General features: G+C 43.7%; 1 protein-coding gene across 2 annotated transcripts in view; it reads right to left on the minus strand.

The window, feature by feature from the left end:
- Positions 1 to 24,784, minus strand: part of LOC139314897 (calcium load-activated calcium channel) — a 188,552-nt gene that overhangs the window by 19,247 nt on the left and 144,521 nt on the right. For both annotated transcript variants that reach the window (XM_070940873.1, XM_070940874.1), the window contains 4 exons: positions 3,543 to 3,672; positions 1,792 to 1,926; positions 1,208 to 1,404; positions 416 to 556 (listed from right to left, as the gene is read on the minus strand). In XM_070940873.1, coding sequence (XP_070796974.1) covers positions 416 to 556; positions 1,208 to 1,404; positions 1,792 to 1,926; positions 3,543 to 3,672 — 603 coding nt within the window. The remainder of the gene's footprint in view (positions 1 to 415; positions 557 to 1,207; positions 1,405 to 1,791; positions 1,927 to 3,542; positions 3,673 to 24,784) is intronic.

Consider the following 24,784-nt stretch of genomic DNA (forward strand, 5'->3'; position numbering starts at 1 on the left):
CGTCCTTAAGGTAATATCTCTTTGGAACAGCAATCAGTAACAAATATCAGTAAGTCAAATCAAATAATTATACATAAAGTCTGTGAGGAGTGAATAGAGGAGCAGAGACTCTTTTTGAACAACAAACATTACAAGATAATACCAGTCCTGAAAAGCAATGAACACCGAAAAATTTGGATCTTAGAACACAGCACAAGTTTAGGCATTCCTCCTCATCCAGAATGAAATAAGAAAAACATTTGTGGAATGGTAAGGCACCAATTTTTTTTTAGAGATTCTGATAAACATTTCTGTATTACAATATTTTACAAGATATAGCAAATTTTTTCTCCAGGTATGGAACTTAACTGGACTTTTTAAAATGATTTAGTCAGATCTACAGCTTCTTTCCTGTTAGATAAAAAAAATTACATACCTCACCCTGGGTAAGGAAATTAGCCATGAGGGCTCCTTTCACAGCATTATCCAATACACAGTCAGAGAAGATAATGAGGGGAGACTTTCCTCCTAACTCTAAAGTAACAGGTTTGATACCTTTGGCTGCCATTTCCATAATCTATTGGGGGGAAAAACAAGAACAAGATGTAGCAGTTAACACAGACAATTATAATTATATCTTTCTTCAGCCTCAGCTAGAATTTGTTGAATAAAGATCCACCTTAAATACAAAATTATTGCTCTTTTTCAGTGAATTAATCAGGACATAAGTAGTGTCTGGTTAACATTTCAAAGCAGTTACCTCACATAAAGATGCTATTTTTGATATAAACATAAATAAATATATACTTCAGCACAGAAAAAATAACTTATAAATACATTGAGTAAGGATTACTGGATAATTTTTTACCAACATGCAATTCAGAAGTAGAATCTGGACTAAGAAGTGATCTTCACATTTCCAAAGAAGATCTTGTGATTTCAATGGAATACCTGTAGATTTGGCAACTGGCAAATATGTAAATTGCACAATGAACAGGTCTACCAGCCTTTCAAGCTGGCAGTTCTGGTTAGTGGCAAAGCAACTCTTCTAACTGATCTTAGCATAGTTGCATCTGTGTCAATAAATTGCCAAGGAGAAGGGACAAATTCCATCAGGACTGCTTCAGAAATCAAACATTTTTAAAACTTTATTATTCAATAGTGACAGCACTTTATATATATATATATACATACATATACATATACATATACATGTACGTATACATACCTTAACACCTGTGGGCACACTCCCCGTGAATGAGACTTTGGCCACATCTGGGTGCTGGCACAGGAATTGGCCTGTGGCAGCTCCACCCTGCACCACATTGAAAAGTCCCTTAGGGACACCAGCCTTATTGTAGATCTCTGCCAGTAGCACAATAGAGATGGGGGTGAAGGGAGAAGGCTTGAAGACCATGGCATTACCTAGGTAGCCCAATTCACAAGAACAAAAAGAATGGATACACATTTTCCATCTAAAAAAGATCTACATAAACAATCAAATGAAAGAGCAATACTGAAGAAAAAAATGTTTCAGTCCAACTAAGACAAAGTCATACAGGCATCTGGATCATTATATCCATCCCACATACAGTATGTTTTGAAGCTAAATCAATGCCAATATTTATAAAGTGGTCTCTTCTACTATCATTTAAGTGTTTAAGTTATTAAGTTCTAATAACAGTCCACTGGAACTTTATTCCCCATTTTCACATCTCAAATGGTAACAATGAACTCCTAGAAAGGCAATCCCTGACTACTAGTTTCTGTGAATGAAACTCATTCATTTATCAAAAAGTTAATTTATTTTACCACAGGCCAAAGCAGGGGCTGATTTCCAGCAGGCAATCTGAAAAGGGTAGTTCCAAGCCCCTATCCCAACACAGACTCCAAGAGGTTCTCTTCTAGTATAAGCAAAGGATCCCTCAGGGAGCTGGACATGTTGACCTAAACAGAAGAGATGAAGATATGGGCATAAGAAATATAAACCAATTCTCAAAAATGAGAAGTAAAGTAATTAAAAAGGTTTTATGTCCAGAAATGTAGTAGAGAAAGGATGGAACATAACCTACTGAACTTCTATTCTAATTGTTGAACAGACTTTTCCCTCCTATAATAAATACAGAAACTGAATGCTCCGGAAAACGTACACAGTGCAACCCAGTGGTGAAATCCAAATTTTTTTACTAACGGTTCTGTGGGCGTGGCTTGGTGGGTATGGCAGGGAAAGGATACTGCAAAATCTCCATTCCCACCCCACTCCTGGGGGGATATTGCAAAATCTCCATTCCCACCCCACTCAGGGGCCAGCCAAAGGTGGTATTTGCCAGTTCTCCGAACTACTCAAAATTTCCACTACCGGTTCTCCAATCTGCTCAAAATTTCCGCTAATGGTTCTCTAGAACTTGTCAGAACTTGCTGGATTTCACCTCTGGTGCAACCGGTCCTTCTTTTTAATTCACTAACCTGCATGGAATTCTAGCAAATCATCAAATCAAATAATCAAAGAGGGCAGAAGCATAGCTATTTTTACTTCTTTCAACGAAAGTCAATTTCTTGTAGTAGACATGTGCTACATATTACCTTCCCCAATGATTGTGGAATGGCAAAAATCTGGATTCGGCCCAGCATGGAGAAGGATGGTAATTTTCAAATTTTATTCACTGTCATTTTCATTTTATTCACATATACTTTCCATCAGAATTCTACTAAACATGTTCCCAATATTGCACAGCTTTTTTAAAAGCGCTTGAAAAACATTTTACCTATCATTCACTAAGCAATTACTCCTACTGAACTTTCATATGTATTGACAATTACAAAGATGATACAATCTCATACCTCTATCATATGTTAGTCCTTTTAGCCTTTCCATTCATAAACTACATTTTCACCTTCATGCATGTATGCATCAATGTCATTGTATAAAATCACATTGATTCAACTCTATTAATCATAGTTTTCTGTTAATCATATTCATCTCTTTTTATTAGTTCACAAACAATACAACATATCTTCATTCTATTCATTAATTCATGCTTTTTACCACCTCTCCTACCTATTCAAGACCACATTTTTTCCATATTGCAGAAATCAACAGGTAGGATTGTAATTTTCATATAATAAAGAAAGAAACTAATTCACCAATTTTAATCATACCCATGGCACTTGCAGCATTGCCTGCTAATGATAAAGACATAACACTATGCAAATTTGGCAAATTTTGGAAAGTGTAACACAAGATTCATTTTGAGCAATTTCAAATTATTCTATGCATATTAAGATAAATAATCAAAAACATACCATGCTAGTCTCCCATACCCCATTAATCTGGAAGTAAGTATTAAAACATTCAAGAAAAATTCTGCTAGTCTACATCAACTAGAGTTCAAATAAAGTAACCTTTGCTCTAAGACTTTTCCCTTGGAAGTACCCGATATTAATTCTTAAATATTAAGTACTTATAAAATTGTATTAATTGGTTTTATTTAAGGAGATATTAGACCAAGGAATAATGAATGAAAAAAGAGACAGAAGTAACAAACAGAACATGAAACAGCTACCTGCTAAGGAACCAGCTAGACCAGCATAATACTGCAGGCATTGCCAAGATATATCAATGTCTATGAGAGCTTCAAAGATGGATTTCCCATTGTTGATTGTTTCTATGGTGGCAATTTCTTCTCTTCTTTCCTGGAATCCAATACATAAGCACATAACATGGTAAGCAGTAGCAATAAATTTTCTATTTTTTATGCATCAATTAAAATGTTTAAAACATCTCGTACCTTGAGCTCTCTGGACAGTTTACAATATAGCATACAAAAAAAGTACAATTTGAATCAAAACATATATAATAAAATTAAAAATAAAAAGAATAAATCCTGAACAGCCTTTGTACATATTCAAAAGAAAATTCTATAAAAAGCTGAGCAATAGAAGATTTGTGATTTACAACTGCATGCATTTTACAAGTGAAACAGAATACAAATGTAATACATTTTGTCACATTTGGAAACTATGATCTTCTGGATCAAGGTGAATAATTCTTTTTCAATGGATCTTTAAACATGAAAATAGCTTGTACTCAAAGCCCTGGCAAAATTACAGAAAAGCCTATGCATATGCAAGTAAATATGCTAGTGGGCTATAACCAAATAACAGGAGTAGACCAGCTGCAGGCTTCATGAGACATTTCCTTGACACTGCTGAAATTTAATGGAACAATTTTCAGTCAACATGGCAAAATAGGGATAGGGAGAGGAAACCTCTGGAGATCCTTTCTCTATACCAGTGATGGCTAACCTTTTTGCCATCGCGTGCCAGGAGAGGAGAGGGGCGGGGAAGGGTCATGCACGCATATGCCCCACCCACTCCCTCTCCTGGCACATGATGGCCTGGTAGGCCCGTTTTTCTTTCTTACCTGGTTCCAGATCCTCTCTATGCATCTGGGAAGGGCGAAAACAGCCTTTCCCACTCCCTTGGGGAGGCTGAAAGGGCCCATTTCCCAACTCTCGGTGGGACAGGAAGTGACATTTTTTGCTGTCCCCAGCCTCCAAAACCTCTCTAGGAGTCTCTAGGAGCCTCTCTAGGAGTCTCTGGAGGCTGGGAACAGGAAAAAATGTCACTTCCTGTCCCACTGGGAGTTGGGAAATGGGCCCTTTCAGCCTCCGTAGGGCCTCCAAGGGAGTGGGAAAGGCTGTTTTCGCCCTTCCCAGATGCATAGAGAGGATCTGGAGCCAGGTAAGAAAGAAAAACGGGCCTTCCCCACCCCCCCAGGCCCTCCAGAGGCAGGAAACAGCCTGTTTCCCTACTTCTGATGGGCCCAGAAGGCCCGAAAAATCAGCTGGCCGACACGCGCATGCGCCCCAGAGCTGAGCTGGCGTGCCCACTAATATGGCTCCGCGTGCCACCTATGGCACGCGTGCCATAGGTTCGCCATCACGGCTCTATACAAACCACTCAAACCCAACAACATTTTCATTAATATCACCCAGAGATTGGAAAGCTTTTTACAGCTTGGAATCTGATCAGGAGAGAGTTATAATTCCTGACTTAAAATTTGTCCATCCTTGCAGTATGCCATGAAGGAGCATGTCCTGTGCATTCCAAATAGACTAGGTTCCTAGCATCGAGTCCAAATAAAGACACACTGATTATAGAAACAGGAATTAATACTTATTGTATTTATTTGGCATTTTAACTTTGCAATTTATTTAAGAATGGAAAAGAAATCTTTCTCAGATAATCAAAAGACTTTTCAAATATCTTTTTCTCTTTGTAGCTAATTAAATGTTTTAGTATGCCTGATATTTAGAGATCTGGTATAAGATCCTGCCTCTCCCTCTTATTCAAGAAAGCATGGACTCTCAAAACTTTAGCATTTCAAAAGGAAACTTTTATTGAAAGGAAGTGAATGCAGGGCCTGCAAATCAGGGCCTGAGTTTCCCCCAGGCAATTCCAGAAACCCCTCCTCTCTGTTTGATGTTGAATGAGCCAATCCACATGTGCGAAGATGTGGATACGGTTGTCTTGAGAAAGAGATAAGGAGTCGTTCCCATGTGCTTCTTCTGTGAGGCTTCCAAACTGAGAGAAAACAGATGACCCTCCCCCCTTGTACATCCCCCAAGGTAAATCAAAGCACAGGGCAGAATAGGTGGCAGGGTAAAAGTTATAAACTAGAGAATTACAGATACATAGGGAAACAGAATGAGAGCAATAAGTGAGTAAAAGAATCCGGGATTCCCTCCCCACTTGAATGGCAATATAACGATAGGGATCTGACATGCTGCCCTTCAAAAAAATGAGGGGATCACCTGTAAGAGAGAACAGAAAGATGAACATCATAGAGAGTTAGTTTGGTTTGTTAGGATACTTTGAGTGAAACTTTTTCAGCAATGCAGGGGCCCTAACATGTTTCTTAGCTACTCACTCATTTTTTGAGGGAGGTAAATGTCTCCAAGAGACTGGAATTGAACTTCTGGGTGCGGGAGTCATGAAACTTTTGATTTCAAAGTGTTGTTCTCCTTTGACCATAATATTTTTTATTATTTATTTATTTATTTTATTCAATTTATATCCCGCCCTTCTCCAAGTGGACTCAGGGCGGTGCACAGCCAGAACTAAAACACATATCAATACAAAATTTAAAATTATTAAAATAATTAAATTTATTTATTTATTTATTATATTTCTATACCGCCTTTCTCCCGTAGGACTCAAGGCGGTGTACAGTCAAGAAAAATATAGACACACAAACATCATAAAATTGCTAATTAAAATTATTACTTAGTTTGGTCAATTAAATAAAACCCAGAATTAGATCACATTTAAAAAATCATTCACATGTTCATATGTTTAGCCCCGCCTGTTGGAACATCAGGGTCTTGAGGGCACGGCGGAAAGCACGGAGATCAGGGATATTTCGTATCTCCGGGGGCAGTTCATTCCAAAGAGTTGGAGCCCTCACAGAGAAGGCCCTCCCCCTGGGAGTCGCCAGTCGACATAATTTGACTGACGGTACCCTGAGTAGTCCCTCCCTGTGAGAACGAACTGGTCGGTGGGAGGCTATTGGTGGCAAAAGACGGTCTCGTAGGTACCCAGGTCCTAAGCCATGAAGCGCTTTAAAGGTGATAAATAACACCTTGAATTGCACCCGGAAGACCACCGGGAGCCAGTGCAGCTCGTGTAGGAGAGGTGTTACATGGGCGTAATGAGCTGCAGAAAGGGACGCAACTGGTGGATCAGGCGAACCTGATAAAAGGCACCCCTGGCCACGGCCGTCAAATGATCTTCTAAAGATAGCCGTGAATCCAGGAGGACACCCAAGTTGCGGGCCCTCTCTGTGGGGAGCAAGATCTCATCCCCTATTGTCAGTGATGGTACCAGCTGACTATACTGGGACGCCGGAAGCCACAGCAACTCGGTCTTGGAGGGGTTGAGTCTGAGCTTGTTTCTCCCCATCCAGATCCGCACGGCCTCCAGGCAACGGGACATCACAGCAAGGGCATCATTGGGGTGGTCTGGGGTGGAGATGTATAGCTGTGTGTCATCAGCATACTGATGAACACTCACCCTGAAACCACGGATGATCTCGCCTAGCGGTTTTACATAAATGTTGAACAGAAGGGGTGAGAGGACTGATCCTTGCGGCACTCCACAAATAAGGTGCCTCGAGGTCGACCTCTGCCCCCCTGCCAACACAAACTGCAAACTGTCAGAGAGGAAGGAGGAGAACCACCAAAGCACGGTGCCCCTGATCTATCCCCGTCCACACACACACACAAGCACAGCCAGCCGAGGGTTAAGGAAGCACTTGGAACACACCCAGGTCTTTATCTCCAACTTGGCAGCGATATACACACCGTCTGCCAAGTGCTTTTATTTCCACAGAAAACAGAAAGATAATATACTCAGCGTACAAGAGTCCAACAGAATTATTATTCCTCTCAGCAGTTTCGGATGAGGCTTTAGTGACTATCCAAGGTTTACTTTTGTTCGTCACAAGGATTACTGGCCACCACCCTCTATTATATAGTCTCTGGGATGTGGTCCAGTGACTCAGTTCTAATCCCTAGCATGCCTCCTGAGCTGTTGCAATCGTTTATCACGCCTTCGGAGGCGTGCGTCCAGGAATGATGTCTCTCCTTCGCTCTCATCCGAGCCACCTATCTCCCTGCTAATCTCCTCTCCCTCGGCCGGCACCTGAGACAGTGCCAGAGGGGAGGGGCCTGGAGAGGGAGGCCTGGCTGATTCCTCTTCCTCATGCTCGGAGCTTTCTTCCTCCGATGGGACAGGCTCAGAGGGCGGGGCCACAACAGCCCCCTATTCCTAACCCCTCCAGCCGGTGCAGTAAGATACCATGGTCGATGGTATCAAAAGCCGCTGAGAGATCTAATAGGACCAGAATAGAGGAGCAACCTCTGTCCCGAGCCCTCCGGAGATCATCCACTAACGCGACCAATGCCGTTTCCATGCTGTATCGTGACCTGAAGTCCGACTGGAACAGATCCAGATAGACAACTTCATCCAGGTATCGGGGTAGTTGTCACGCCACCACACTCTCAACAACCTTCGCAACAAAGCGAAGATTGGAGACTGGACAATAATTTGATAATATAGCCGGGTCCAGGGAAGGCTTCTTGAGGAGGGGCTTCACAACCGCCTCTTTCAAGGCAGCGGGAAAGACACCCTCACTCAGAGAAGCATTTATAATCCCCTGGAGCCAGCCTCGTGTAACCTCCCGGGAGGCCAGTACCAACCAGGAGGGACACGGGTCCAATAAACATGTGGCAGCGTTAAGCTTGCCCAGAATCCTGTCCATGTCCTCAGGAGTCACAGAGTCAAACTCTTCCCAGATAACGCTCTCAACACCTACCCCTGTCTCCTCCCCTGGATCTACCCAATCGGAGTCCAGGCCTTCCCGAATCTGAGCGACTTTATCATGCAGGAATTGTACAAAATCCTCAGCTCGACCCTTTAAGGGATCTTCCCATACCCCCACCTGAAGTAGGGAGCGGGTCACCCTAAACAGTGCGGCTGGGCGGTTCTCTGCAGATGCAATAAGAGCGGAGAAGTAGCTAGACTTCGCCGCTCTTATCGCCACTAGGTAGGTCTTAATATAAGATCTCACCTGTGTTCGGTCAGATTCAGATCGGCTTGACCTCCAAGCGCTCTCCAGGCATCTTTTCCGACGCTTCATCTCTCTCAGCTCCTCGGAAAACCAAGGAGCTAGACGAGATCGGCATCGGGTCAGAGGCCGCAAAGGCATGACGCGATCCAAGGCCGCAGTAGTCACCCTGTCCCAGGCGACCACCAGGTCCTCAGTCGTGAGCCAGAGTCTCAGGAAATGGCCCAAGCTCCATCAGGAACCTTTCGGGGTCCATCAGGTGCCTGGGACGGAACCATTTGGTTGGTTCGGTCTCCCTGCGGTGGGTGGAAGTGACTTGAAAGTCCATGTGAAGGAGAGAATGATCAGCCCATGACAAGGGCTTGATGTCTATATCCCCTATTCTTAGATCATTCAGCCACTGATCAGAGACAAAAATCAAGTCCAGAGTGTGATTCCCCAAGTGGGTGGGGCCTTGAACTACCTGGGTCAGGTCCATGGCCGTCATGGAAGCCATGAACTCCCGAGCCGTCTCCGACATCTCACCAGCGGATGGCAGGTTAAAATCCCCCATAACAATAAGTCTGGGGGTTTCCACCGCCACCCCGGCTATAATGTCGAGCAGCTCAGGCAGGACCGCTGTTACGTGGCAGGGAGCCAGGTACGCAATCAGTAGGCCCATCTGAATCCCCCGACCCCACTTCACAAGGAGGGACTCACATCCAGCTATCTGAGGAACAGTGGCCTCCCTTGGGCAAAGACTTTCTCTAATGATTGCTGCCACTCCCCCACCCCTTCCATGAGTTCTTGGCTGATGGAATGCACGGAAACCTGGCGGGCACATTTCCACAAGGGGAACTCCTCCCTCCTGGCCTAACCAGGTCTCCGTAATCCCTGCCAGGTCAGCACCCCCCTCTGAAATAAGATCATGAATGAGGGGGGCTTTATTTACCACTGACCTGGCATTACATAACATCAGCCATAGACCCAGGGTCTGAGACTCTGAACAACCCGGGAAACGAGCAGTACTTTGGGGGTCGGAGTGGGCAATCGCTCGTAAACAACGAGTGCGCACTCCCGAAACATAATATGGCCCCCTGCAGCCGTCATATCTGCCCCTCCCACTTACTATACTAATGCCCATCGCTTCATCCCCCTGCATCCTTGTCAGATTTCTGTCCCCATCCTCCCCACCGTGATCATCAGACCCATTATCCCTTTCAGTGGATTTATGGATCCCCCCAGATCCATTCCCACAATCCCTCCCAGAACCCCTTAAAATAGAACTTAAAGATTTATCTAAAAACCTCCAAAGCCGTCAGTTTTTTGCAAACCACCTCTCGGGGTTCCAAAACCCGTCCTCAAGGGCGGCCCTTGATAACTGAGAGGGCCAGACATGCGAGAGGGGGGAATCTCGCAGTGCAAGGAGCTCCGCAGTTGAATACATCAAAGATAGGAGCGAGTTGAAGGAGATGAAGGATCATTTTCTTCTAAGAGTGTTAGAGATGGTTAAGACAGGTAATTTAAAATAAGGGAGGAAATAGATGTTAAAGGAAGACCAGTATGTTACAAATGTCAATACATCGGAACATCATCGCCCTCTCACGACGATGGGAAGTCTTGTGGTTGTAGTAAGTCCATCCAAAGGAGGTGGGGGTAGAGGTCTCAAAGGGTCATCCTCTCACAGCGACCAAACCATTTGAAACAAACAAAGAGAAGGTGGTCTATCTCCCCATAATCCAAGACTCTCGATGTCTGTATCTCCTCCAGTCCTGATACCAGCGATGGCCGAGGATTAGATCAAAAAAGTAAGTCAGAGCCACTGGACAAAGTATTTAGGGTTAAATAATCAGGGTAATCTTGGGGAATAGGTGGTAAATAAAGCTGCAGATTGATCTAAGATTGCAAGTTAACGCTGAGTGGTCATAATAGACCTAGATCTGATAAAGGAGAGAGGGACAGTTGAGGGGGAGAGTAAGTCATCGTCTCCAGTTTGTAATCCTCAGTCCCTATCCATCACCTCGCTCAGGCTACTTAGTTCAATTAGTTTAATAAGTCCTCAGAGTTTCAAGAAAGAGGAGTGCAACAGATCCCTAGAGGTTGAAGGGATCCAAACATTTATAGCCTTTGCAGCATTGCCCTCTCCTCTATTAACAACGAATAACTGTGGCCCAAAAATTTAAAACATTGAAAACTAAAACCCCTTTGACAATTTGAAAAGCTAAAAACTAAAAAAAAAAAAAAGGGGGGGGGGTTTCACGCATAATAGGGATCGGATGAGCGTTTTTGTGGGGCCTTAAAGGGGATGTAATTTCAGGTTTCAATAGGCTGCAGTGAAAAACTGAGTAGACCAGTCTGGGGAGTAGTAATTCTACCGTTACTGGGTTGATGATTCTAGTGATTGGGAAAGGCCCTATGAATTTGGGTCCCAATTTCTTTGAAGGTTGTAAGGATTGTAGGAATTTTGTGGACAGGTAAACCTTATCACCTATTTTTAGTGGGTTTGGTTCTGTCCTTCTTTTGTCAGCTTGGGCTTTAAAAGCAGCTCTAGCCTCATTCAGGGCTAGTCTCACTACTGACCAGGTGTTTGGTAGTTGTTATATGCACTCCTTAAGTGAGGGTATGGTTGGTTCCTCTACTGGTAATTCTGGCATTGGGATGAAGTCCTGGCCAGTGGCAACTTGAAATGGGGTGAACTCAGTGCTAGAGTGCACAGAGTTATTATAGGCAACTTCTGCAAAAGGCAGGTCAGTCCAGTTACCTTGATAGTTTATTTTTATTTTATTTATTTATTTATTTATTTATTTATTTATTTATTTATTTATTTATTTATTTATTTATTTGATTTCTATACCGCCCTACTCCCGAAGGACTCAGGGCGGTGCACAGCCAAACAATAAAACACATACATACAAAATTTAAAAGTAGAATAAAATCAAATTAAATAATTTTGGCCCCGACAAATTTAAAACCCCAAACTTTTAAAACCAATTTAAAATTAGTTAGTTAAAATTAGTTAATAAAGCATCTTAAATATTGTTCAGAACTGAGTTCAATCTTTCTGTCAATCTGTTAGTCTGAGGATGAGGACTAGAACTTAGGCCCTGGCCGGTTCCAAGAAGGTCCAAAAAGGCCTTCCAGAACTTTGAAGTGAATTGGACCCCCCTGATCAGATATTATCCTTTGTGGGGCCCCATGTAGTCGATAGATATGCTGCAGGAACAGTTTGGCGAGTGGGTATTTTTTGGCAGGGAATGAAGTGGGCCTGCTGGAGAAAAGATCCGTTATGACCCAGATAACAGTATTTCCCCCACTTTCAGGTAATGGGGGATGGAGAAAATGGGCAAATATAAAGATATCTTAGACGAAGGAGGTCAGCTTAAACCAAATGATACTTTACGAGAGCAAGGAATAATCTTAGATTGGTGGACCTATTCGCAAATAAAATCTAGATATCAGAAAGACAAAGAACAATACGGTTTAGAACTTGGATCAAATGGATTGGATAAAGTCCTGATGGGAACAAATAAAAAGATTCTGGCCAAACTATACAATTATTTATTAGGTGATGAGAAGTCCAAAGATATCACAAAGAATCAAATAAATGCATGGGAAAAAATATAGGGCGTGATATAAACTTTGGGGAATGGGAGGAGGCATGGAACAGGAATCTTAAACTGACTAGAGCGGTGGCCTACAAGGAAAACCATTACAAAATGCTCCATAGATGGTATTTAGCCCCGGCCAGATTAGCAAAGATATATCCTAATATACATCCCAATTGTTGGAAATGTGGCCACGGTCAAGGCACCTTCTTTCACATGTGGTGGACATGCCCGGAAGCGAAGGGATATTGGAATAAGATCAGGAAGTGGTTATATGAAATAATTGGCGAAGATATTGAACTAACACCAGAGATATTTCTCCTGGGAATGGTAAAGAAGCCATATGGAAAGGAAAAGATACATTTAATGATTCACATGATTACAGCTGCCAGATTGGCATACGCACAGTACTGGAAAGAGAAAACTCAACCACCAGAAGAGCTCACAATTAGGAAAACACTGGAGTGCGCAGAGATGACTAAATTGACCCATGAATTAAATGATGACGAGAAGTCAGTTTACTATATTGTGTGGGAAAGGTGGTACAAGTGGATGCATGATAAAATGAAAGAAAGACTTAAAGGTGTGTTAAATAATGGTTAAAAGTGATTTGAAATATCACCAAGTATTATTTATGTAAATAGTTAAAACACTGCACATCCGATATCAACTGAAAATGACATTACATTTATGTTTTTTATGTTTTTGTTTGTATGTTTTTCGTTTTCTCTGTTTGTAAAAAATCTTAATAAAGTTTCTACAAAAAAAAAAAAAAAAAAACAACCAGTATTCCCCCCCCCCCCACTTTCAGGTAAGTCTTCAATAAAATCCATAGAGATCTCTCTCCAGGGTGCTGAAGGCTCGGCTACTGTCTGTAAAAGCCCGGGGGGATTTCCCTTGTCTCCTCTTTGCTGCTGCACAGATAGGGCAACTGGCAACATAGCTTTCAATGTCTTTCTTAAGAGATGGCCACCAGAATTGCCTTTTGATAAGGTGTAGGGTTTTCACGAAGCCGAAGTGACCAGCCAGTTTGGAGTCGTAGCATGTTTGTATGAGAGGAATTCTCTGACTAGCTGGGATGTATAATTTTCTCCCACCCAAGCTAAGTCATCTTTAATTAAACAGATGTTTTTATGGGCTAGAAACCAGTCATTGGCTTTTTTAAACACCTGAGTGGTAGCATTGTCCGTTAGTGGTTCTTGTTTAGCTTGAGCCCTGGTCATCACTTTGGCTGCCAGTTGAGAGCAGGGGTTTGATCACTTCAGGTTTCCTGCTATTAAACTGAGGCTTTCTGGATAGTGCATCTGCTAAAATGTTTTTCCCCCCAGGGAAATATTTTAGGTTGAAATTGAAGCGTTTGAAGTGTTGAGCCCAGCGAACTTGTTTTGGGGAGAGTTTCTAGGACCTCTAGGTTTTAATGATCAGTCCAGACTTCAAAAGGGATTTTATTCACCTCTAGGAAATGCCTTGAGGTAAGGAGACCCCACCATTACTACAAAAGCCTCCTTCTCCCAGATAGCCCACCTCTGTTCAGTGTTGGTTAGTTTTTTATATGTGTATGCACAGGGCTGCAGTTGGCCCTGCTTGTTTTCTTGGGAGTAGGATGGCTCTGACTGCTATGCCACTGGCATCTGCCTGTATGATGAATGGCTGTTCTGGATCTGGGTGTTTTAGGACTGGTTTGGCTGAGAACAATTGTTTCAGTCTATCAAATGCTGCCTGGGGTCCAGTTTATGGGCTGCTTTGGTTTTGATTTGTTCCCCCCCTCCCCCCGGTAGGTTAGTGGTTGGGAGCGCAATTTGTGCAAATGCTGGGATAAATTGCCAGTAAAAATTTGCAAACCTCAGGAAGCTTTGTAGTTGTTTGCGTGTGTGTGTGTGTGGGGGGGGGGAATTACAGGATACATAGGAAAACAGGATGAGAGCAATAAGTGAGTAAAAGAATCCAGGGTCCCCTCCCCACTTAAATGGCAGTATCAGGATAAGGATTTGTCACTCGTAGTATCTTTTCCAACTAACAAGATTTATTTAAAAGCATAAGTTTCTCTCAGCTACAGGTCACTTCATCAGATACAATGGTGGTAGTGGGGTGTATACTAATGTAGATTTAAGTTGGGTCAGGTGGGGGGAAGAGAAAGGGAGAAATAGCTTGGTTATAGAGATAACAGGTTATATATTAGCCAGGTTACAGCTATCTTTTCTATTAAAACTAGTAGAGTGTTAAAAATTAATTTTTAATGAGTACTTGAGATTGTCTGAAACCTTTCCATTTGAAAAGCAACAACTTTTCTGTTGAAGTTGTATTGATAGTCCCCACAAGATTCCAGTTGCTAAGCAAGATAGTTGTTAATTGAATTTTGCCCCCATTTACCATATTTCTTGCAAAAGTTATTAAGTGAATCACTGCTGTTGTTAAATTAGTAATATGGTTATTAAGTGAATCTGGCTTCCCCATTCATGCCAGGCACGAGCTTTCCAACAGGGACAGTGGCTGTCCCAGTAAAAGGGAAGTGCTGCCAGTCTCTCCCCCTCCCCTCGTCCTTGCAGCCCGCGAGGTTTCCCTTAATCAGCCCCCGCATGGGAAAGCCACGGCCATGGGCAGCACTTGCCCAACTGTCCCCCTGGCCTGCAGGGCCACCGTGGAAACAGCGAAGGACCGGCCTGCTTCACCTCTACCTGGCGAGCCTGACTGGACGCTGATCTACAACTTGTGGCAGCCATCCGGAATGCAGTCAGCCTTAGATCTGACCTGTGCAGCTGCCCTGAAGCCAGTGAGAGACCCCGCTGCCTCAGCCCCACCCCCTGTGCATGCGCACAGGAAGTGCTGCGTGAGAGTCCAAGAAAAGGGTGATAACCTTGTCTGATTGGCCAGAGACTGAATTGTAATTTGTTTAGTCACACCTCCCCCTTCCTGTTTAGCTCCAGTTTGTTAACAATGGTCTGCATCTGGAGAAGATGTAACCTGTAATTAGAAAGAAACATACTCTCCTGAACCCTGGACCCCCTTTGGAATTTTAGGGAGGGGTCGAACTCTCATGCAGCGCACATAGAACAAACGATCAGGTGAATACAACATTCCTTCTCCTGTGCGCTGCTTAGAGAATCCAAGCAATGGAATATGCCCCAGCTAAGTATCCCTAGGGTGGGGAGTTGAAATGTCCAGGGTCCTGTTGACTGGAAGAATCTGCTGCAAGACTCGTCTTCCAAAGGCCGCCTCTGCTGAGGCAAACATGTCGAGTTTGTAGTTTCTGATGAAGGGAGAGGGCAATGTCCAAGTGGCTGCCCTGCAGATCTCTAGTATAGAGGCCTGAGTGGTCCAAACCACCGTTGTGGCTGCACTTCTTGTCGAATGGGCCATAATGGGCCATAATAGGTTGAGCCTGATGATTGTAAGCCAGAGAAATACAGGCCTTGAGCCAGGGACCTGGGCTGAAAAGAGATGTGTCTTCTGGAACAGTGCCGTCCAGGCGATGTATATGCGCAGGGCGTTGCGTACATCTAAGGTGTGCCACCAGCGTTCCTTGGGATGTTTGGGATTTGGACAAAAATCCGGTAAGATGACCTCCTGGGCCCAGTGGAACCAGGAGCTGATTTTTGGGACAAATGTCGGGTCCAGGCGGAGGATGACTCTGTCAGGATGCATAATACACAAATCCTTCCGAACTGAGAGAGCCGCCAGTTCCAAGATTCTTCAAGCAGAAGTGATGGCGATGAGAAAGGCGACCTTAAAGGTCAGAAGCCTGAGACTGGCGGAACTCAACGGCTCAAACAGAGAGGACGTGAGTGCCTGTAAGACAAGGGACAGATCCCAAGATGGATATCTGTGAACAGGCGGAGGTTGCAAATTGGAAGCCCCTTTCAGAAAGCTACAAACCCTCAGGTGCTGAGAGAGGGTTGAGGTTCCCTTGCAGAACAGAATAGTTGCCAAAGTGGCTACTTGTTTACGGAGGGTATTAACCATTAATCCTGCCTCTAACTCTTCCTGCAGGAAGTCCAATACCTGAGGTACAGAGGCCGATGTTGCACTTTTCTAGTGCACCAGCGGCAAAAGGAATTCCACGTGGCGTTGTGTATGCGGGTTGTTGACGGATGTTGGGAAGCAAGGATGGTAGAGATTACCTTCCTAGAGAATCGGTCCTTTTTCAGGATCTCCCTCTCAAGTGCCAGATGGCCAGTTGAAACCATTGAGGCTCTGGTGTAGCATGGCCCCTTGGCTGAGGGAGATCCTGTCTGGAGGAATCCTCCAGGGAGGTGATATTGATAGGGTCAGTAGGTCCGCGAACCAGGTCCACCTGGGCCAGTGAGGAGCTACGAGGAGAACCTCTGTGCCTTCCTGCAGAATCTTCCTGATGACCCTCGGTATGAGAGGTATCGGGGGAAATGGGCCCTGGGGCCACAGACAATGGAGGGTGTCCGTCCCTTCAGCTCCTGGGGATCGGAATCTGGTGTAGTACCGTGGAAGTTGTGCATTCGCTGGGCTGGCAAAAAGGTCTACTTGGGGTGGGCCGAATTTGGTTGACAGCTGAAGGAACAGATCTAGATGAAATTTCCATTCTGCCTGATCGATAGTCTTTCTGCTCAACCAATCTGCTTGGATGTTGGAGATCCCGGAGATGTGTTCTGTCCACAGGGAGAACAAGTGTTTCTCTGACCACAGACCTATCGCAGCAGCCTTGTGCATCAGCACCCTGGAGCAGGTGCCCCCCTGATGGTTCACATGTGCCTTGACTGTAACATTGTCCGTCAGTAACAGCACGTGGTGCCCTGACAGTTGAGCTTGGAAATGGCGGAGTGCCAGATGAGTGGCTCTCAGTTCCAGCCAATTGATGTCTTTGAGGAGATCGTTTGGAGACCATCTACTCTGGGTCACTTGAGATTGTAACTGAGGACACCATCCAAAAAAGGCTGGTGTCTGTAGTCAGGGTTAGGTGGTAGTGCGCTTTGAAGGAACAACCCTGCTCTATGGCTTTCGACATCCACCATTCCAAGAATCTGATTACCTTGAAGGGAACTCTGATCTGTTTCAGGGAGTTGCTGAGGCCCACCCGTTGACTTGGCAATAGAAACCATTGAAGAGGTCGGGAGTGCAACCTCACCCAAGGTACAATCCGTAGGCAGGAAATCATTTTGCCTAACAATTGGGAAAGAAACATCAATGGTTCCCTCTTGAGGGTTCTGACTTGCCTGATGGTGGTGCGGATGCTGGAGTGACGTTCCTGGGAGAGGAAGACGAGGCTGGCCTGAGTTTCGATCCTTGCTCCCAGATGGACCAGGCTGGTGGAGGGGGTCATGTGACTCTTCTCCCAATTCACTGTAAACCTGTGATCGGACCATTGTTTGGACCATGATCTGGAGATCTAGACTCACCTGCTGAGGGAATGAGGACAGGACCAAAATGTCATCCAGATAACATAACACACCTATGGGTTTTGTCCGCAAGTGAGCAGCCACCACATCCAGAAGTTTGGTAAATACTGTGGGGGTGGACGATAGTCCGAAGGGCAGACCTTTGTATTGGTAATGTAGTCCCGCATAGGAGAACCTGAGGAATCTTCTGCGGGACGGTCTGATGGGCACATGCAGATAAGCCTCTCATAGATCTATTGATGTCAAAAGATCTACCTGTCTTATGCAACCCAGAATGGTGTGCAGGGATTGCATTTTGAAGCATTTGTATTTGATGTGTACATTCAGCTTCTTCAGATCTAGGATGGCACTGCTTCTGCCCAATTTCTTTTGCACGAGAAAGAGTATCAAAAAGAAGCCGAATCCCTGATGTTGAAGAGGTACCGGTTCTATGGCTTGAATGGTCAGCAGGTGCTGGATCTTGGCTTCCATCAGAAACCTCTTGGTAGCATCCTGTGACACCGAGCATTGGATGAACTGTCTCACCGCTTCCTGCGCACATGCCTAGGGGGTGGGGTAGACTGGCCCCTCGCTGGCTCCAGGCCAACCTTGCAGATCTAAGGCTGACCATGTTCCAGCCCAGATGGTCACTGCCAGGTTGTAGATAAGGGCCCGGTCGGCCTGTGCCAGGCTGCTGTGGGCTGGTCCTTCACTATTTCCAGGGCGGCTCCGTGGGCCTGATCTAATCACATCGTGGGGTGGATCTGGCCTATGGGCTTTGAGTTTGACACCCTTGCAGTAGAGAAATTCCCTGAAGATGGGCTCCAGCATGAGTCCAAAAGCTCAGAAGAGAAAATCTCTGGTCCCAGTGACAGACCTAAATTCAATTCCAATCATTATAGAATAGAATAACAGAGTTGGAAGGGACTTTGGAGGTCTTCTAATCCAACCCCCTGCTTAAGCAGGAAACCCTATACCATTTCACACAAATGGTCGTCCAATCTCTTCTTAAAAACTTCTAGTATTGGGGCATTTACAACTTCTGGAGGCAAGTTGTTCCAGTGTTCTATGTTGCTTCTCTCCTTGATTAGTTTCCACCCACTGCTTCTTGCCTTGCCATCAAGTGCTTTGGAGAATAGCACCTCTTCTTTGTGGCAGCCTCTGGGATATTGGAACACTGCTATCATCACCTCAAGTCCAACTTTTCATCAGACTAGACAACTACCCAGTTCCAGCAACCGTTCTTTATATGTTTTAGCTTCCAGTCCTCCAATCATCTTTATTCCTCTTCTCTGCACTCTTTCTAGAGTCTCAACGTCTTTTGAACATCGTGTTGACCGAAACTGGATGCAGTATTCCAAGTGTGGCCTTACCAAGGCATTCTAAAGTGGTATTAACATTTCATGTGATCTTGTTTCTATCCCTCTGTTTATGCAGCCTAGAACTGTGTTGGCTTTTTTGGCAGCTGCAGCACACTGCTGGCTCATATTTAAATGATTGTCCACTAGGACTCCAAGATCCCTCTCACAGTTATTACTATTGAATGAGGTACCACATATACTGTACCTGTGTGTTTTGTTTTTCTTGCCTAAATGTAGAACCTTACTTTTTTCACTATTGAATTTCATTTTGTTAGATAGCGCATAATGTTCAAGTCTGTCAAGTTCCTTCTGTATCTTCTGGAGTGTTGGCTATTCATGCTAACGGTAGTTTGGTGTCTGCAAATTTGATGAATTCCCCATCTATCCCCTCGTCCAAATCATGATGAAGATTTTTAAGAGTACTGGGCCTAAAACTGACCCTTCATACCTCCCTCCATGTAGATGCAGTTCCATTGAGAATTACATGTTGAGTGTGGTTGGTCAGCCAGTTACGAATCTGGCTGACCAGATTCTGTCTATCCCACATTTTTCTATTTTATCAAGTAGTAGGTTATGGTCTACTTTATCAAATGCCTTACTGAAGTCCAAGTAATTTATATTGATAGCATCCCTCTGGTCCACTAATTTTGTCATTTTGAAAAGTGAGATTATATAAGGCCAGTCTAGCACAATATGAACGTTTTTGGTGGGAAAATGAATTCCAGAGTTTATCAAGACATTTTGCAGGAAAACGTATGACCATCTGTCCGCCAACTGAAGCTCCGCAGAGGATGGGTGATGCAACAGGACAATGACCCAAAGCATACAAGTAATTCAACAAAAAAATGGCTTCAACAGCACAGAATACGCCTTCTGGAGTGGCCCAGTCAGAGTCCTGCCCTCAACCCGATTGAAATGCTGCGGCATGACCTTAAGAGAGCGATTCACACCAGACATCCCAAGAATATTGCTACACTGAAACAGTTTTGTGAAGAGGAGTGGTCCAAAATTACTCCAGATCGTTGTGCAGGTCTGATCTGCAACTACAGGAAACGTTTGTCCTCCCATGTACTCCATTCTTTTTTTTCTTTTTTTTTTAATTAAATTTTATTAACATAAACAAACGTAAAACACAAATGCATGTAAACACTTATACATTATATACATTAACAAAAAGTCAATCGACTAACTTCTAGAAAATCTTCGCATCGGTGATTAATGTCCATTTAACCAATTTTCCTTAATCATACTATTTACAAATTTACTTGCTTATACCTTAATACATTCATAGAAGTTCAGCAGTATCTTTCTACAATCATATTAACCATTTATTTATACAATCCTACGGCTCATCTCATGTATCTATTTCTGCAATTCTTGAGTTATGTTCTCCTAGTGTCCTATGTTGTTGGCCCTATCCTTCCTTCTAACCATGTGTACCATTTTTGCCAAACTAAATAAAAGTCAGTGTTCTCTTTATCTTGGAGCTCTTTTGTGAGCCTATCCATTTCTGCGCATTCATTTATTTTTGTTATTATTTTTTCTTCTGTTGGTATTATCTCGGATTTCCAATTCTGAGCGTACACTATACGTGCTGCTGTCAATATGTGGATGGTAAGATATTTTATCTCCTTGGTACACTGTGTTGTAGTCATTCCAAATAGAAAGAATTCTGGTTTCATTTCTACACTTTGCCTCGTTGTTTCTTCAATTATTCTCTTAATCTCTTGCCAGTAGTGTTGTGCCTTCCTGCAAGACCACCAGAGATGGTAATATGTCCCCATTTGTGTCTTGCACTTCCAACACATTGGTGATGTGTTTGGAAACATTTTAGCCAAACGTGCCGGAGGAAGGTGCCATCTATAAAATATCTTGTATAAATTTTCTTTGTATGGAATCAACAGTGTCATCTTATAATTTTCTGCCCATAGCTTGTCCCATCTGTCCAGCTCTATATTGTGACCTATATTTCTTGCCCAGCTTACCATGTTTTCTTTCACTGTTTCTTAGTCACTGTTGGTAATTAGTTGGTCTTGGTAGTATCTTGTATTCTGGCAATCCTTATATCAAATCAAGAGCCTTGATAGTACAAGGGTTTAGTGCACCCTGTTATTAACACAGCTGCCTGCAATTTCTGCTGGTTCGAATCTCTCCAAGGCTCAAGGTTGACTCAGCCTTCCATCCTTTCTAAGGTAGGTGAAATGAGGACCCAGTTTGTGGGGGCAATAAGCTGACTTTGTATAAAATATACAAAAGAATGAAGGCTATTGCTTAAAGCATTGTAAGCCGCCCTGAGTCTCCGGAGAAGGGCGGCATATAAATCAAATTAAAAAAAATAATAATATCCAATTATAGTTCAAGTCCACTTCTTTTCAACTGTCAATAGTTTCAATATAATATATCCATGTATTATCCACTTGTTCCGTAATCCTCAGTTCAAATCCTCACCGGGATAAGCCGTGGCAGAAACAAAAATTATAAATCCAGTGTATTTCACGTCCGATCGTACTTTTTTTTCCTCCCTTTACATTTTGTCCAATACACACCGAGATCGTGCGCCAAAAGTATCAAGCGTCTGCTTCCCCAAATAGCTCAATCCAATAGTCCCGTTACTTTATTATCCAATTATCCAATTAACTTGATCGGTAAACTCGATCCTGTTAAGAAAGCCTTTACCTGAATTGTCCAGTAAGTATCGGCAACAATGTTATAAGTTCTAAGTTGACTGCGTTCTCCCTGCCGTTGCTCAATATGGCTTCACCGTCCTTTCTTCTATGGATATCCGGGGCTCTAAAAATCCTCCCGTTAAGTCTTTTAAGTTTTCTGAGACCTCGCAGCTTTTTGTTATAAAGCTCTGGTTATCGATCACACACTTCGTTCAACCGTATTCCCTCTGGATTCTTTCGGATTCCACTGACTACCAGATTACGCGCTGTCACTTTCAATATGGATTCCTCCCCTTCACTCCACTTATTGGTCGCCGCTTCTCTTTCTCCTCTTTTACTCAAGGGTTCCTTCCACTCGCTTTCTCCCAACTGTTAGAAAATGCAGATATACCTTTTCAATCTTTAATCCTCACTTCTGTTTTCACCGATGCTTTTCTTTTTCAATCTTCACTTCCCTCTTAACAGCTGTCAGCGTTTCTGGCCAGCCGGGTGGCTGGTTCTTCCTCGTTCCGAGTTAAAGGAGTTATCCTGAACCTTCGGGGGGATTGCCGCCCTCCCCGAGGTCCTCAGAAATTTCCCCTTTTTCTACCGACCTCTATGGGGTCGGTAGCGCCGAAATCAGCGCCCGCAGCGAGGATATTAGGGGCTTTGGAAACGGAGCACCGTTCCTTTCGTCCCTAACACGTTGACATCACCGCCAGAAGATCATCCCCATGTACTCCATTCTTGTTTAATGTTTTCCTTATTGTAGATGTGTCAACAAAAATGTTAGCTTGTGCCAGAGATTTCTGTAGGTCTTTAGCTGACACTCTAGGATTCTTCTTTACCTCATGAAGCATTCTGCGCTGTGCTCTTGCAATCATTTTTACAGGACAACCATGCCTAGGGAGAGTAGCAACAGTGTTAAACTTTCTCCATTTGTAGACAGTCTGTCTTACCATGGACACATGAACATCAAGGCTTTTGTTTTAAAAAAATCTTTATTTACATTTTCCATTAAAAAAAGAAAGACAACACATCATATAAATAACAAACAAGACAACACAACAACAACAAAAAAACAACAACACAAGCATATCTATATGTAGTACCTTAATAACCTAATATTCGGTACTGTGTATCTATATTATATTCCGGAGAAGACAGAACAACTTGTATACCTTTACACATCAATTAGGTCTATCCGACCTCACTTTACTTGTATAATATAAGTTTCTCGATAGATACAATTCCTCATCTAGTTTGGGTTATAATTTCCTCTTCTCTAACTACATATAAAATTTTTCCCAAGATAAGCATGCTTGTGTTTGGTCTCTGTCTTTTAGTTTTTTAGTCAATTTATCTGCTTCCGCACATTCCAAAATCTTCTTTATAATTGGCTCCTCTGATGGGGTATTTTGATTTTTCCAAAGTTGAGCGTATGCCAATCTTGCCACTGTGATAATGTGTAATCCAAGATACCATGAGTCTCTTAATATTTTCCGGCTTGGAGCCGAGCAGACATGTCTCTGGTCGCCATTCAATCTTTTGATTTAAAATCTCATTAAGCCATTTTTTTATTTTCCCCCAGAATTTTACTGCTTTCGGGCACGTCCACCACTGATGGTAATAGTGCCATGCTCAAACCCACATTTCCAGCATTCAGCAGACTGTCCGGTGAACATTTTAGATAGTCTATCGGGGGGAAGATGCCACCTATATATCATCTTGTAAATGTTTTCTTTGTAAGCCGTAGACACTACTAATTTCATATTCCCCCACCAAATCTCTTGCCATTTTTCTAAATGAATTGAATACCCAAAAATTTTTCCCCCAGGCAATCATTGTATCCTTAATTATCTCACCTATCTCTATTCTCATCAGCAATTTATAAGTTTTCGAAATCATGCCTTTTTCTTGGCCCATCAGGATTTTGTCTAATTCTTGTAACTCACCATTAATACCTTTCCTATCTCTATCTTTTTTATATTTAGATTGGATCTGTAGGTAGGTCCACCAATCCACTTGCAACCCTTGGGAGTTTAATTCCTGTTTAGATTTTAATTTCCCTTGTATGGTTAGCAAATCCTTATATATTAATTTTTTCGCAGGGTTATAGAGTTTGGGGTATGTCAATGCTTCTAGGGGGGCTATCCAGCACGGTGTTTTAGTATAATATTTTTTACTAACTTTTTCCCAATTTCAAATTAAGATATTTCTTATGTAATGTCGGGTGAACCATTTGCTTTGTGGGGTATTATCACGCCAAAGTGCCATATGCCAACCTGATCTGTCCCCATCTCCACACACACACAAACACAGCCAGCCGAGGGTTAAGGAAGCACTTGGCACGCACACAGGTCGTTATCTCAAACTTGGCAACAATATAAGCACCGTCTGCCAAGAGCTTTACTTCAACAGATAACATAACATTACATACGCATTGTAAATAGCCCAGCAAAACAATATCCCTTCGGCAGCTTCAGGCGTTGTTCAAGTGACTAGCCAGAGTTAGTTTTTGTTCGTCACAAAGTTTTACTAGCCACCACCCTCTCTTATATAGTCTCTGGGGTGTGGTCCAGTGACTCAGTAATAATCCCTAGCACGCCACCTTAACTGCTGCAACCGTTTATCACCCCTTCGTTGGCGTGCATCCAGGAACGACGGCTCTCCTTCCTCGCTCTCATCAGAGACACCTGGCTCCTGGCTAATCTCCTCTTCCTCGGCCGGCACCTGAGGGAGTGCCAGAGGGGAGGGGCCTGGAGAGGGAGGCCTGCTGACTCCTCTCCCTCATGTTCGGAGCCTTCTTCCTCCGATGAGATAGGCTCAGAGGGCTGGGCCACAACACTATCCCCCACCTCAGGGCCCTTCCCCCGGGTCTGACGGTCAGGATGGGGTCGGGACAGGAACTGTTCGTGGAAAGCCCGTACCAGGTCAGGGGCCTGAACGGCAGACGCGTCCACCCAGGTGAAATCCTCAGGCTCGTACCCCTTCCAGGCGATGAGGTATTGGAAGCGCCCCTTCAGCCAACGGGAGTCCCGGATGCTGTCCACCTCGTACGTCGAGGCGTCGTCCTCGTCGGCTGCGGCTAGGGGGGGCAGGCGTCGGCAGGCATGGCTCGCGGGGGCCTCAGGGACCAGGAGGGACCGATGAAAAACAGGGTGGAGCCGCATGGAGCGGGGTAGAGTCAACCGGTAGGCCACCAGGTTGATGACCGCCTCGATAGGGAAGGGACCGATAA

This window comes from Pituophis catenifer, unplaced genomic scaffold, assembly GCF_029215685.1.
Source record: "Pituophis catenifer annectens isolate HBS135680 unplaced genomic scaffold, rPitCat1.0.hap2 SCAF_3, whole genome shotgun sequence".
Lineage (NCBI taxonomy): Eukaryota > Metazoa > Chordata > Lepidosauria > Squamata > Colubridae > Pituophis > Pituophis catenifer.